At 36.6% G+C, this 15,092-nt stretch overlaps 1 protein-coding gene across 1 annotated transcript in view; it reads right to left on the bottom strand.

The window, feature by feature from the left end:
* GTF3C3 (general transcription factor IIIC subunit 3) overlaps positions 1-15,092 on the bottom strand; it is a 38,912-nt gene that overhangs the window by 23,186 nt on the left and 634 nt on the right. Inside the window, exons 2-6 of the mRNA XM_015077939.3 lie at positions 14,544-14,655; positions 11,990-12,180; positions 10,987-11,110; positions 3,038-3,229; positions 2,343-2,508 (exon numbers count right to left, since the gene is read on the bottom strand). Coding sequence (XP_014933425.2) covers positions 2,343-2,508; positions 3,038-3,229; positions 10,987-11,110; positions 11,990-12,180; positions 14,544-14,655 — 785 coding nt within the window. The remainder of the gene's footprint in view (positions 1-2,342; positions 2,509-3,037; positions 3,230-10,986; positions 11,111-11,989; positions 12,181-14,543; positions 14,656-15,092) is intronic.

Here is a 15,092-nt window from a genome sequence, read left to right on the forward strand (position 1 = left end):
CCTCATACCATTCCAGCTCATCCTATCACCCAATTCCAACAACTGTTCCACCTCAGTGGAGTCTACACAGCATTGATCTACCTGTTTCACTGTCCTGCAGCCTCTTGTCTTCACTTTCCTCCTTCTCCATAGACCAACATTGTAATTACTCCCTTGTGCATCTCCTCACTTCTCCTGTCCTTCTGTCCCTTCTGATAAAGTCATGTGATAAAATCCCAACCCTTGTTAATCCAAATATGCCTACTCTTCACAACCACTTGTCAAGCTGACCATGCTGACTGGACTCACTCTAAATTAATGATTACTAGCTTCAAGTGGGCCCATGGTGCTATCAGCAGTCTTGCTACAGTTACCTTGTGCAGTACTTTTCAAACCTGAATATGCATACAAAGTAACTGGGCATCTTGTAAAAAGGCATATTCTGATTCAGTAGAGCTGGGGCAGGACTGAGATCCTAATTTATGACAGGTTCCTAGGTGATACAAATGCTGCAGCAAGGCCCCAAAGACCTAGACAACCGCTTCTCATCTCTCCCTTCAAACCTCCAAAACTCTCTGATCCTCACTGTCAGCTGATGACTTGCTTCTTAGTTTGCAGAGAACCAGATCATGACATCCCACACACTCCCAAAACATCTTGCTACTTACACACACCCATGGCCATATATTCCACATTCTCCACCTATAAGGCAAACCCCCAACTAGATCCCATTCTCTCCAACCTACTCAAGGATATCACTCAAGCAACTGTCCCTTCTCTCATGAATCTTCAGTCTGTTCCTCAACTGTGGAGCACACCAGCTGAATACAAATCCATTGTAATTTTTCCCAACTTAAAAATTATCTCTTACCCCTACAACCCATTCTAATTATCCTCTCATTCCTCTGCTCCCCTTATAAATTTCTCCAGAGCTGCCAATACTCCAGGAACCCTCACCCCATCTCCAACGTCAATACTCAGTCCTCATTTTACATGCTCTATCTGGACTACTTCATCCCTCCTCCTTGCAGTGCTTCCTTCAATACATTTCTAGTATATCATGTTCTCTTAGTTTCTTCCTACTTCACTGCCCATTTCCTTTCAGTCTCCCTGCTGCTTCCTCCTGATTTTCCTGATTTCTAAACACTGGAGTGCCTCAGGGTTTAGTCCTAAGAACTCTTCCCTTGTCTGTGTGTGTGTGTGTGTGTGTGTGTCTCCCTCTCTCTCTCTTTCATACACACACACCCACCCATCTCCTATTAGAAAATCGTTGAGTTCAGCCTTAAAATACACCCAGAATCTGATTACTTCTCACCACCTGCACTTCTATCCTGGTCCAGGATCCCTTCCACAGATTACTGCACTAACCAGATCAAGATGGTTGATCCTAGATTGAAATACCATTTACAGATACCTCTAGAAAAGAGAGCTTACAAGACATTATTTAGCCAAAATGTTTCCTGCTTTGCTTTGATGTACAGCATGTCAGAGAAGTATAGTAGCATATAATATTTTATCTTTTATTTTTATTTTCAAATTTTTATTTAAATCCTAATTAGTTAACATATAGTGTAATACTGGTTTCAGGAGAATTTAGTGATTCTTCACTTATATATAACACCCAGTGCTCAACATAAGTGCCTCCTTAATACCCATCACCCATCTAATCCATCCCCCACTGACCTCCCTCCATCAACCCTCAGTTTGTTCTATAACGTTAAGTCTCTTGTGGTTTGCTTCCCTCTCTTTTTATTCCCTTCTACTTTGTTAATCTGTTTTGTTTCTTACATTCCACATGAATGAAATCATGGTATTTGTCTTTCCCTGACTGACTTATTTCACGTACCATAATACACTCCAGTTCCATCCACGTCATTGAAAATGGGACATTTTAAAATAAAATATATACCACAGTCAGTGCTGTGTCAACCACAAAGAAAAATTTTTGTTTTAAGATGTTATTCTAGTACTAACTAAAGATACAATTATAGAAAACCCCAGACCACAAACATTTCAATAGCATATTTACAACTAATCTAATATTATTGCAAATGTACATCAACTAAGTTATGGAAACCTAGGAACCTAATCATCTTTTTAGAACATGCCCCATTTTTAAACTTCAGAACACTTGAAGGTAACTGTATATACAAATTTTTCTAAGTAATCACACAGTTGACTTGGAAACAGAAAATTACTGAAAAAAAAACCCCACCTCTACATTTAAGCACAATATAAAATATAGGAAATAAAACACTTCTTTTAACCTCAATAAAAAATATATTCTACTTCAAATATGTGCTTTGACGTATAAAATAAGATGATTATCAGGAGCATCTATATATACTTCACTCCAAACTTACTTTGCCATATCTCTAGTCAACTGCATAAAACGTTCTCCATCAGATGGAGATAAAAGGTTTAAAATACGCCTATAACCATCCATTGCCATTTTATGATCCCCCATTTGTTCATAAAGGCTTGATCGCTCCCACAGGTAACGGACATTAGTAGGTTCATATTTAAGAGCTAAAAAGAAAAAAGAGAATACAAATTATGGATTTATCACAAAAAGGTGTTCATGATACTTGGGTATGACCAATTCTCCTTTCGGAAAATTAAATGAACGCTCTAAACTAATTGTCTAATAGAACTAAGTGGGTTACTCTGGAACAAATCTATCTTCACAGGAACTCTCAGTTAGGTTTACTCTAAGACCAGACAGAACCTGAATCTCTACATTAATCTTCATTTGGTAACTTAGTGTGATGTTAATCCTCAAGGAACAGCTTAGAACCAACAATGATCTCAGTAGGAAATTGAAGGTAGTGTTCTACCAACTTTTGTGCCATATTAGCTCACACTATAAAATTGCTGATAAACATGAAAGCAGACAGGCTCCAAATACTTAACCCTGGGATGACAGAATATAGGGACGACAGAATACAAGGAATAAATACATTTCAGCTAACATCACCCCAGAGTAGCAAGTACAATTATCAAAAAATATATTATGTAACATTTTTATCAAACAAAATAAGAAAAACATTTTAATTACCTTTTGTGTAGCAAAAAATAGCCTGCTTAATATTATCTTGTTCCAGAGACATTTCTGCCAATCTAACCCATTCTTCAGTGTCACTGGGATTTAAATGTGCAGCAATCAACTCAAACTGCAGAGACTTCTCCATGTCACCTTGGTCCTCATATATCATGGCCAGAGTAGAGAATGGCTCATAAGCCAGAGGAGCTATAATGAATTAAAAAAAACAAATTCCACTGACTGAGGAAAGAAGCATGAGATGATGCAATTATCATCAAATTACATCAAATTATGATCTTGTAATAATTAAACTCTTTTAAACACCCTAGCAGAATTATACAAACTACTTGATGGAATTTAGAAGGTATCATTTCATGAAAAACTCTATTCTCCACTATGTGCTCCTTATGAAAATCCCCCTTTGCTAAGGCTAAACATGGCTTAATAACTGAGTGAATTCATCCCAATGAGCATCAGCACATCAGTGTTGAATCTTCATGATCCAACAAACACAGGCATATGGAATGAATGGACTGAGGATATCTAAACTGCACCTAAATCCAGGATATCAAAATGAATAGTTGATCTGCATTTCTGAAATGTTTCTGAAATGAAGTTCTAAAATCACAAGGAATTAAAGTCAAAGTTATTGTCAAAAATAAACAACTATAAACTAATATAAAGGAAAAGATAATATTGCAATGTAGGAACCAAACAAAATATTCTCAAGAAAAAAGTGTGGTTAATCTTGTTTCTCAGATAGAAAAGAAAAAGCAGTGACCTCAAGTTATCCTAATAAGCAATGCAGGAAATTTTTAAAGTAAACTGTATGTCCAATGTGGGGCTTAAACTCACAACTCCAAGATCAAGAGTTACATGCTCTACCAACTGAACCAGCCAGGTGCTCCAATCCAGGAAATGTTTAACAAGACTTCAGGAAGGTTGGCTGGGAAGATGGTAGAGTAGGTGGACCCTAACCCCACTTCATCCCATGGATGCAACTAGATAACACTGATATCAGCATAAATAATCCAGAAAACGATCTGAAGACCAGACCGGCAGAACAAAAACCACAATAAAAGGTATAGAAGAGGTCACAATGAAGAAGGTATGAAGTGTGAAGACACAGTCTGGGAGACAAAGAGGGCGGTCTGCAACAGGAAGGAAGCCAGTGGTGCAAAGAAGGAAACTTCACACTGGAGAGCCCACAAATGGCGAGGTGAATCCCCATAATATTTGCCTTGGAAAGCGAGAGGAGCCGAGTTTCGTTAAGTTCTTATAACCAATGGGACTTAAAGTCTGCAATTTAAAAAATCCACCAGCATGGCTCCAGGAGACCCGAGAGGATATTAGCAAGCAAAGTCCCTACCCTTAGATAGCACAAAAAACAGGCCATGCAGATACCATGCAGAACCAGCAGCTTGAAAGACACCAGGGGCAGATGGAAGGGAGAGTGATTTGTTCATCTCAGAGCACGTCCCAGAGAGACAGGGATCAGGGGGAGACCCCTCCAGAACAAAGGAGCTAGCAGGCGTCATCTCCCTACCCATCTACCCCCAGCATAAAAAACAACCACCTGCAGGAACCAACACTCGCTACCTAACTTGTTTAAAGCAAGCCCTGCCCCCTTGCACTTTGGCAGATCCACCTTCCTAGCCAAGCTGGCCTTAGTCCCCGTTACAGGCCCTTCCCCCAGAAGATCAGTGCAAACCACAGACACCACATCTCCCAACCTGCAAGTTGGATGGGACTTCAAACGCGGCAGCTGCAAGTGGTGGCAGGTCTCATTTTGCAAGCAGACCACTGCACACCTTGTTAAAATGCAATCCACTTCTGCTGGGGACCAAACAATGCCCACAATAGGCAAAGAGAGCCTCTGCAGACAACTGAACTGAAAGAAAAAGAGGCCAAGACTCAACAGCAGAGCACACAAGACACATATAGGAGACACTCCCTGAAGCACGAGGCCCTGGGGAACAGGGGACACTGGACTACAGTGCACTACAGGACCTCTACTTCATAAGGATATTATCGTTAAGAGCAAGAGAAGTAGCTGATTTTCCTAACATAAAGAAACAGACACAGAAAGTCAGACAAAATGAAGAGACAGAGAAGTATCTCCCAAATGAAAGTATAGAACCAAACCACAGCAAGAGACCAAAGCAAAATGGATACAAATACGCTTGATACAGAATTTAAAGTAATGATCATAAAGATACTCACTGGACTTGAGAAAAGAATGGAAGACATCAGTGAGACCCTTAACACAGAGCTAAAAAAGAATCAATCACAGATGAAGAACATAATAAATGAAATTAAAATACACTTAATGGAATACCAGGCTGGATAAAGCAGAAGAACAAATTAATGACCTAGAAGACACAGTAATGGTAAGTAACCCAGCTGAGCAAAGGAGAGGAAAGAAAATTATGCAAATTGGGAAGTATTAGGAAACTCAATGACTCCATCAACCATAACATAGTAACATAATAACATGTGTATTATAAGGATCTCAGAAGAAGAGAGAGAAAGGGGCAGAAACTTTATTTGAAGATATAACAGCTGAAAACTTCCCCAATCTGGGGAAGGAAGCAGATCCAGCTCCTGGAGGCACAGAGATACCTCCAAAAATTCAATAAGGAGGTTCACACCAAGACACATAGTAATTAAAATAGCAAAGTGCACTAGTAAGGAAAAAATATAAAAATAGCAAGAGAAAAGAAGACAGTTACACACAAGGGAAACCCTATGAGGCTATCAGATTTTTTAGCAGAAATTTTACAGGCTGTAAGAGAGTGGCATGATATATTCAAAGTGCTAAAAGGGGAAAATCTGTAGACAAGAATACTCTATCCAACAAGGCTATCATTCAGAATGGAAGAAGAGATAAAAAGTTTCTCAGACAAACAAAAAATAAAGGAGTTCATCACCACTAGACCAGCCCTACAAGAAAATTAAAGGGGACTCTTTGAATGCAAATGAAAGACCCTACATGAAAGTATGAAAAGTAAAAAACACAAAAGTAAAAATATTTCTGCAAAAATAAGTCAAAGCATGCATAAAATAAAAGGATGTGAAATATGACACTATGTATCTAAAACATGGAGGGGAGATAAGAATGGGCTTAAGCGACCATCAACTTAATATAGACTGCTATTTGCAAAAGATTTTATATGCGAACCTAATGCCAAACACATAAAAAACCAGTAATACATATGCAAAAAAATAAAGAGACAGGAATCAAAGTATATCATTAAAAAAAGCCAACAGGGGCGCCAGGGTGGCTCAGTCGGTTGAGCGAGACTTTGGCTCAGGTCATGATCTCACGGTTTGTGAGTTCGAGCCCCGCATCAGGCTCTGTGCTGATGGCTCAGAGCCTGGAGCCTGCTTCGGATTCTGTGTCTCCCTCTCTCTCTCTGCCTCCCCCCTCCCCCATGCTCTGTCTCTCTCTGTCTCAGAAATAAACATTAAACAGTTTAAAAAAAAAAAAAAAGCCAACAAACCATGAAAGAGCAAGACAAGAAAGAATCAGAGAAAATATGCAGAAACAACCACAAAACAAGTAACAAAATAGTAACACATATCCATCAATAATTACTTTGAATGTAAATGGACTAAATGCCACTATCAAAAGACAGTGTGACAGAATGGATAAAAAATTAACACCCATGTATATGCTGCCTACAAAAGACTCATTTCAGATTGAAAGACACCTGCAGATTCAAAGTGAAGGGATAGAGAAACATTTATCGTGCAAATGGATGTTAAAAGAAAGCCAGGGTAGCAAGACAACAGACTTTAAAACAAAGAGTTTGGGGTACCTGTCTGGCTCAGTCACTAGAGCATGCAACTCTTGACCTCGGGGTTGTAAGTATGAGCCCTACATTTGGTGTAAAGATTACTTAAAAAAAATAAAATCTACAAAAAAATATATAATTAAATTAAATTAAATTTAATTTAATTTAATTAAAAAAAAAAAGACTGTAACAAGAGACAAGAGCTTGAGTGGCTCAGTTGGTTAAGGATTCAACTCTTGAATTTCAACTTAGGTCATGATCTCATGGTTTGTGGGTTTGCGTCCCACATTGGGCTCTGCACTGACAGTGCAGAGCCTGCTTGAGATTTGGTCTCCCTCTCTCTCTGCCCTTTCCCTACTCACTCTCTATCTCTGTCTCAAAATAAATAAAAACATTTTAAAAAATTTTAAAAAGAGACAAAGAAGGATATTATATAATAATAAGGGGGCCAATCCAACAAGAGGATATAACAATTGTAAATATTTATGCACTCACCATGGAAGCACCCAAATACATAAAAACAGTTAATAACAAATATAAAGGAAATAACCAGTAATAATACAATAGTAGTAGAGGATGTAAGTGATGTCCACTTATAACAATGGACAGATCATCCAAACAGAAAATCAGCAAACAGTGGTTCTGAATGACACACTGGACCAGATGGATTTAACACACACATGCATAATAAAACAGCAGAATACACATTCCTTTCAAGTGCACATGGAACATTCTCTAGAACAGATCACATTTTAGGCCACAGAGAAAGTCTCAACAAATTAAAAAAAAAATTGAAGTCATACCACGCATCTTTACTGACGACAAAACTATGAAACTAGAAATCAACTGTAAGAAAAAAATCTGGAAAGAGCACAAATACATGGAAGCTAAATAACATGCTACTACACAATAAGTGGGTCAACCAAGAAATCAAAGAAGAAATCAAAAACTACACGGGAACAAATGAAAACACAATGATCCAAAATCTTTCGGACACAGCAAAACTGGTTCTAAGAGTGAGTTTATAGCAATACAGGACATCAAGAAGCAAGACAATTTTCAAATAAACAACCTAACCTTATATCTAAAGAAGCTAGAAAAAGAAGAATAAAACCCAAACCCGGCGAAAGGAAGGAAATAATAAAGATCAGAGTGGAGGGGCACCTGGCTGGCTCAGTGGGTATACAATACTCTTGATCTCAGATTGTGATTTCACGCCCCACACTGGGTACAGAGATTACCTAAAAATAAAACCTTAAAAAAAAAAATTAGAGCAGAAACAAATGATAAACTAAAAAAAAAAACAGAACAGATCAATGAAACCAGGAGCTAAGTTCTTTGAAAAGATCAACAAAATTGATAAATCTCTAGTAAAATTATCAAAAAAAGGAAAAAAAAAAGTGAGAGGACCCAAATAAACAAAGTCACAGACGAAAGGAGAGAAATAACAACCAACACCACAAAAATACAAAAATTGTAACAGAAGATTATGAAAACCTTTATGTCAAAAAATTAGACAACTTAGAAGAAATGGATAAATTCCTAGAAACATATAACCTACCAAGACTGAAGCAGGAAGAAACAGAAATTTTGAACAGACCAATAGCAGTAATGAGACTGAAGCAGTAATCAAAAACCAAAAAAGTCCAGGATTAGACAGCTTCAGAGGTAAATTCTACCAAACATTTATTTTTTTTTATGTTTATTTATTTTGAGAGCAAGTGTGCATGCACACACATCAGCAGGGGAGGGGCAGAGAGAGAGGGAGATAAAGAATCCCAAGCAGGTTCCATGCTGTCAGCACAGAGCCTGATGCAGGGCTGGATCTCACAAACTGTGAGATCATGACCTAAGTCGAAACCAAGAGTTGGACACTTAACCGACTGAGCCACCCATGTGCCCCCTAGCAAACATTTAAAGAAGAGTTAATACCTATTCTCCTCAAACCATTCCAAAAATATAAGAGGAAGGAAAACTTCCAAATTCACTCTATGAGGCCAATATTACCCTGATACCAAAACAAGATAAAGACACCACAAAAAGAGAGAACTACAGGCTTGTATCTCTCATGAATACAGATGCAAAAATCCTCAACATATTAGCAAACCAAATCCAACAATACATTAAAAAATCATACAACACAATCAAATGGGATATTCCCAGGATGTAAGGGTGGTTCAGTTTTCACAAAAAATCAACATTATACATCACATCAATAAGAGAAAGGATGAAAACTACATGATCATTTCAACAGATGCAGAAAAAGCATTTGAAAAAGTACAACATCCACTCATGATAAAAATCCTCTGCAAAGCAGATCTAGAGGGAACATACCTCAACATAATAAGGGCCTTATATGAAAAACCCACAACCAATTTCACACTCAATGGTAAAAAACTGAGAGCTTTTACCCTAAGATCACAAACAAGACAAAGATGTCCACTCTCATCACTTTTATTCGACATAGTACTGGAAGTCCAAGCCACAGTAATTAGACAATATAAAAAAATAAAGAGCATCCAAATTGGTAAGGAAGAAATAAAACTCTATTTGTAGATGACTTGAAGACTCCACCAAAAAACTATTACAACTGATAAATGAATTCAGTAAAGTCACAGGATACAAATCAATGTACATCAATCTGTTGCATTCCTATATACTAACAATGAAGCAGCAGAAAGTGAAATCAAGAAAACAATCCCAAGGGCACCTGGCTGGCTCAGCTGGTAAAGCATGTGGCTCCAGATCTCGGAGTCATGAGTCCAATGTAGGGTGTAGAGCTTATTAAAAAAAAAGGGGGAGGGGGGCAGACACCTGGGTGGCTCAGTGAGGTGGGCAACCAACTCTTTGATATTGGCTGAGGTCATGATCTTGCAGTTGTAGGATCAAACCCCACATCAGGCTCTGCACTAGGCATGGAGCCTACTTGCAATTCTCTCTCCCTCTCTCTCTGCCCCTCCCCCACTCGCTTGCTCTCTCAAAATAAATAAATAAACTTTAAAAATAAAATAAAAACAGAACTACCCTATGACTCAGTAATTGTATTACTGAGTATTAACCCAAAAAATACAAAAACACTAATTTGAAGGGATACATACACCTCAATGTTTATAGCAGCATTATTTATAACAGCCAAACCATGGAAACAGCCCAAATGTCCATCAATAGATGAATGGATAAAGAAGATGGTGTGTGTGTGTGTGAGTGAGTGTTATTTGGCCATAAAAAAAATGAAATCTTGCCATTTGCAATACGGATAGAGCTAGAGAGTATAAAGCTAAGTGAAATAAGTCAGTCAGAGAAAGACAAATACCATATGATTTCACTCATATGTGGAATTTAAGAAACAAAACAAATGAGCAAAGAAAAACAGAGGGAGAGAGAGAAACCAAAAAACAGATTCTTAATAGAGAACAAACTGATGGAGAAAGGAGGTGGGTCAGGGGATAGGGGTGAGTAAGAGGGTATAGGGATTAAAGAGTACATTTATCATGATGAAAAAAATAAAATTAACAAAGAAAAAAACAAAGACCTCTAAAAGGACCCTTGCCCAGATAAGATGAAATGCCAAAATACTGAAAAGATAAATGAACAGTTCACTGTATTACAATTACCCAAGCCACTACGCAGGTCACCATTTGGCAACACATCAGGAAAACAAAATGACAAATATAAGTGATTAATCAAAGAATCACTTCTGAAGATATCCTTCAATGAGCCCAAGATTTGCAGTTTAACGAAAAATGACATATGTAAATTGTGTCTTTTACCAAAAAGTAGATTAAAATAATCTAGCTCTGCCTAATCTGGAAAATGAAAGAAAAAAAAAAAACACTTTTTAAGTGGTTTCAACACGTGTCATATTTAAAAAACACTAATGCTCCAAAAGTCTAAAAACCCCAAAATGAAACATTAAAAAACAAACAAAAACCAAAAAAAGGCTATATGAGTTCAATAAATATTAATATTTCATTAAGTCATACTCTATGATTTTCATTTTCTTGGTAATGATTTCTACTGAATATGAAAAATGGCAAATCACTATTATCACAATCATTTCCAAGCTTCTGAATATTTTTTCCAAATAGTACAGTGAAGTGCTCATCCACTTGTTTTAAGGTACACTATTAAACTGCTATTGTCAATAATCCCCCCTACAGAAAACACCTTGTCTTATGATTTCCATGCACATCAATATCGCCTCCTCCCGTTCTCCTCGAGCAAAGCGAATGTTGGCTTCACCCATGAGACCCCTCAGAGCTCTGGGAAGTTTACTTCGAGGTCTTTTCTCCTGTATAGAAAAAAAATGACATTTAGACTAAAATATAGTAGTGTCTTAGATTTCAATTCCAACCAAATTAATAAATGCAGAACATAATGAAACTGAAATTTCCCTTTAAAATTTCTCAATATTCTAAATTGAGAAATAAGGACTAAATGACTATAATTCTAACCCATTAATATTAAAGTCTATATTTCAGGAAACGTCTAAAACTAATCTCAAGAAGAAAAAGAAATATTGTATAACATTCTCCAAAAAGGAACACCTCAGAAAACTAAAACAAACTTCCTACAGTAGAAAGTTCAAACCACAGTGAAGTATATAAAGAAAGTAAAAATCAAAGTGGTCAAGAAGTATTAATTACTAACTAGAATAATAACAAATGTAGAACCTGATGTTGCAAAATGGATTTATGTGCCGCTAAACTTATAACCTACTGAAGATCCTCCTTCCTTCTAATTTATCTACTCAGAAGAAAGTTGGTTAAAAAGTTATAATATGGAACTTTTAATAGCAAAACTATAGCATATTTTGACACATGCAATAATTAAGTTTTTACATTTTAAAAAATCTCTATGGTGAAACATAAGAAAGTAGGTGACTCAGTCAGTTAAGCGTCTGACTCTTGGTTTCAGCTCAGGTCATGATCTCACTGGCCTGTTTCGGATCCTCTGTTTCTGTCCCTTCCCTGCTCATGTTTACAGGCTCTCTCTCTCTCTCAAAATAAATAAAAAGAAAAAAAAAAAGAAACGTAACAGTTGTCTCATGATATTTCCTTTTTTACAGTTTGAATTCTTTCCAAATATACGTATAATTTAAAGATTTCTTTTTCAATTACTATGTCACATTTTTACATTATGTTTATAAAGACTAAAATAAATTATTTACTTTCATCATCTTCTTGGTTTCACGATTGAGAACCATCTCCAATACAAACACATCGCCTGCAGTGGGTTGCTCAGGTGTTTCTTCTTCCTCTTCTTCTTCTTCTTCCTCTTCCTCCTCATCATCTTCATTCTCTCCAAGCATGGAAGCAAAGACCTTGTGAACTGATTTACTGACTCCATCTGACGTTTCTCCTGAAGAAAGACACATGGAGATTGCCAACAAACAAAAACCCATTAGAACACTCGGTAGTCAAAAGGGAAAAAAAATAATCCAGTATTTTCTGGAAGTAAAAGTAGAGAACAAACATTCCAAAACATAACCCAAAGAAGAAATCTGTTACAAAGTCATATATTTTACTCTGTAGGAACTGCTGACTCAACCTTTAGGCCTCATTAAGATGTACAGGAGAATTAAGTGGGAAATCAGAAATGTACATAGTTAACACTTAAAAGCAGAGAGGGAAAAAAAATAAAAGAACTGTAAGACACAGACCTAAAAACTAAACAAGGCTGATGGTACACACCAGGTGGCATAGCATAGTGATTAAAGATAAGGCCTCTAGAGTCAAGCTGTCTGATTTCAAACTTCATCTCCAATTATCACCAACTGTATAACCTTGGGTAAATTACTGAAGCTCTCTGAACCTCAGTTTCCTCATTTGTAAAAGAGGTTAATAATAATGTCTGACAGGGGCATTTGGGTGGCTCAGTCGGTTAAGCGTCTGACTTTGGCTCAGGTCATGATCTCATGGTTCGTGAGTTCGAGCCTCACATCGGACTCTATGCTGACACCTCGGAGCCTGGAGCCTACTTCAGATTCTGTGTCTCCCTAGTCTGTTCCTCCCCCACTTGTACTCTCTCTCTCAAAAATAAATAAAGATTAAAAAAAATTTTTTTTTAAATAATAATGTCAGAAAGACCAAAGAACTCTTGATCTTGGGGTTGGGAGTTCAAGCCCCATGCTGAGTGCAGAGCTTATATGCATACATACATACACATAAACATACATAAATAGTGGTTGTACCATTTAAATAAATAGATAGATAAATAAATACAGTACCATAATAATAATGTCTGCTTTAGGCTTACCCTAAGGATGAGGTGAGTTTTTATATATATGCACTTAGAATAATGCCCAGGATACAGTAAAAGCTTAATAGATGCTATTATTAAAATAGTATTATCATTTCAGGAACAAAATAATATGACATAATTCATTTTTATCTGAGGATGCCACTATAGTACAATAATTTTTGCAAGTTCATAATGATAACCTTAAATGATCATGTAATGCTTAAGTTACAGTTAAAGCAGAGACATGTAACATATTTTAGAAAAACTCCAATGAAACAGTTAAAATTTTCTATACATTTTATATAATTTTACATAATTGTATTAAAAAACTTGCAAGCTTATTCACTTACATGAAATACGTCAAATCCCAAAGATGCTGGATAGACAAGATAGTTAATATGTTTGACGAAGGACAAAAATTTTTAAAAACCCACATATTCTGAACAAATAAGTAATCATTCTTAAAAAGTCATAATGACCAGCTTCAAGAATTGTGAACATCCTAAATAAATGTAAGAATATGTACACAGAAGATCAAAAGAATATACATACATACGGCCAGAATACATGAATTAAGCAAGGTTCCTGGATACAAGGTTAATATACAAAAATTACTCGTAGTTTTCTATCAGCAATAGAAACCTCCACTTGGTCCAAGGAGGCAGGAATAAAGCTGGTTTTCTGCATGTAAACTCCGTGTAAAAAGAGTTATTCACAGGGAAAAGAACTAGCCTCTACTTCTACCCCCTAGAACTAGAAAGTTTAATTTAGTTCTCATTCAGATACTATACACAAAGCTACATTCTAATTGACATTTCAGTATCCCACATAACTTGTCATGGGTACATGGATACTATGAACTATTATCAGTATTCTGTTCACGAGGAAGGTATATGTCAATCACTGGAAATTAATGAATTTGCAAACTAGTTCATCAATTAGACTCTGATGGCTGTAATTAGATGGGACTAACCAAATCTGGTATCTGCACTTGCAGAGCTGAGGACTGGATTCTCGAACGAGGCAGCATACCAAGAAATCTATACTGTGTGTAAGGACCCATCTGGGGCAGCCAACTGGACTTCCACACTGGCATTTTTTTTATCTTAACTCCTATGACTAATGCAGTGGTTTGGAAGCTACTTTGTTTAGAAGCATAAATCATTACCATTGGGGGAGTATAGTCTGGAAATATTAGTAACCAAAAGGGCCAGTTTAAAAAACAGTCACTCTACAAAGGCTCCCAAATACTGATGTCAATTTGAAATACTTTTCCACAAAAATAACCCACAAAACTAACCATCACCATATTCAAAACCTCATCAAATATTTATTGAGCACCTATTATATGCCATGCACTATTATTATGCTACTGACAAACTAGATAATCCAGAATACCACTGCAATGAAAAAACAATGTTTTCATTAAATTATTAGGTACTCGTAACATTTAATGCAAGTAGCAAATGATTTTAACATACCTTCATTGACCTCATTGTCCTGCGATTTGCTGGAGTCAATTCCTGATGATGATGGAACTTCAGAGTCATGTGGATTTTCTTCAACTGATAACTTTCCTTTTTCCTGAACACTCTGTGATTGAAAATTAATAATTCCAAAAAATAATGCAGATTTAGTTCTCTACAGATGGGAATAGGGCACTTGCCTCATTTTCTATTTCTTTAAAACTTGAGCTTTGCATAAGTTTGAATACTGTCAAAGCATTTCATAGTCTCATCCCTCATGACTGTCTGAATCAGTCACTTGTAAAAAATAATTTACTACATCTGGATTATTTCATGAATCTACACAGTATATCCTAGCTTTTTAAATGAAAAGAGATGGGTCTTTATTAGGTGCATGAATTAGGAACGAATCCACCAATTTCAAGGAGTGCGATATTTGTTTTCCCTCGGACTTCTTATAAGTGAAAGGATATGTAAAGTTCAGATATTCTAAAGTATCAAAAAATATGAGTGAAGATTTTTATCAGAAAAGAAAACTCGCTTTCTTGTGGAAGATTACATCAC

The sequence above is a fragment of the Acinonyx jubatus genome, chromosome C1 (assembly GCF_027475565.1).
Source record: "Acinonyx jubatus isolate Ajub_Pintada_27869175 chromosome C1, VMU_Ajub_asm_v1.0, whole genome shotgun sequence".
NCBI classification, from domain to species: domain Eukaryota; kingdom Metazoa; phylum Chordata; class Mammalia; order Carnivora; family Felidae; genus Acinonyx; species Acinonyx jubatus.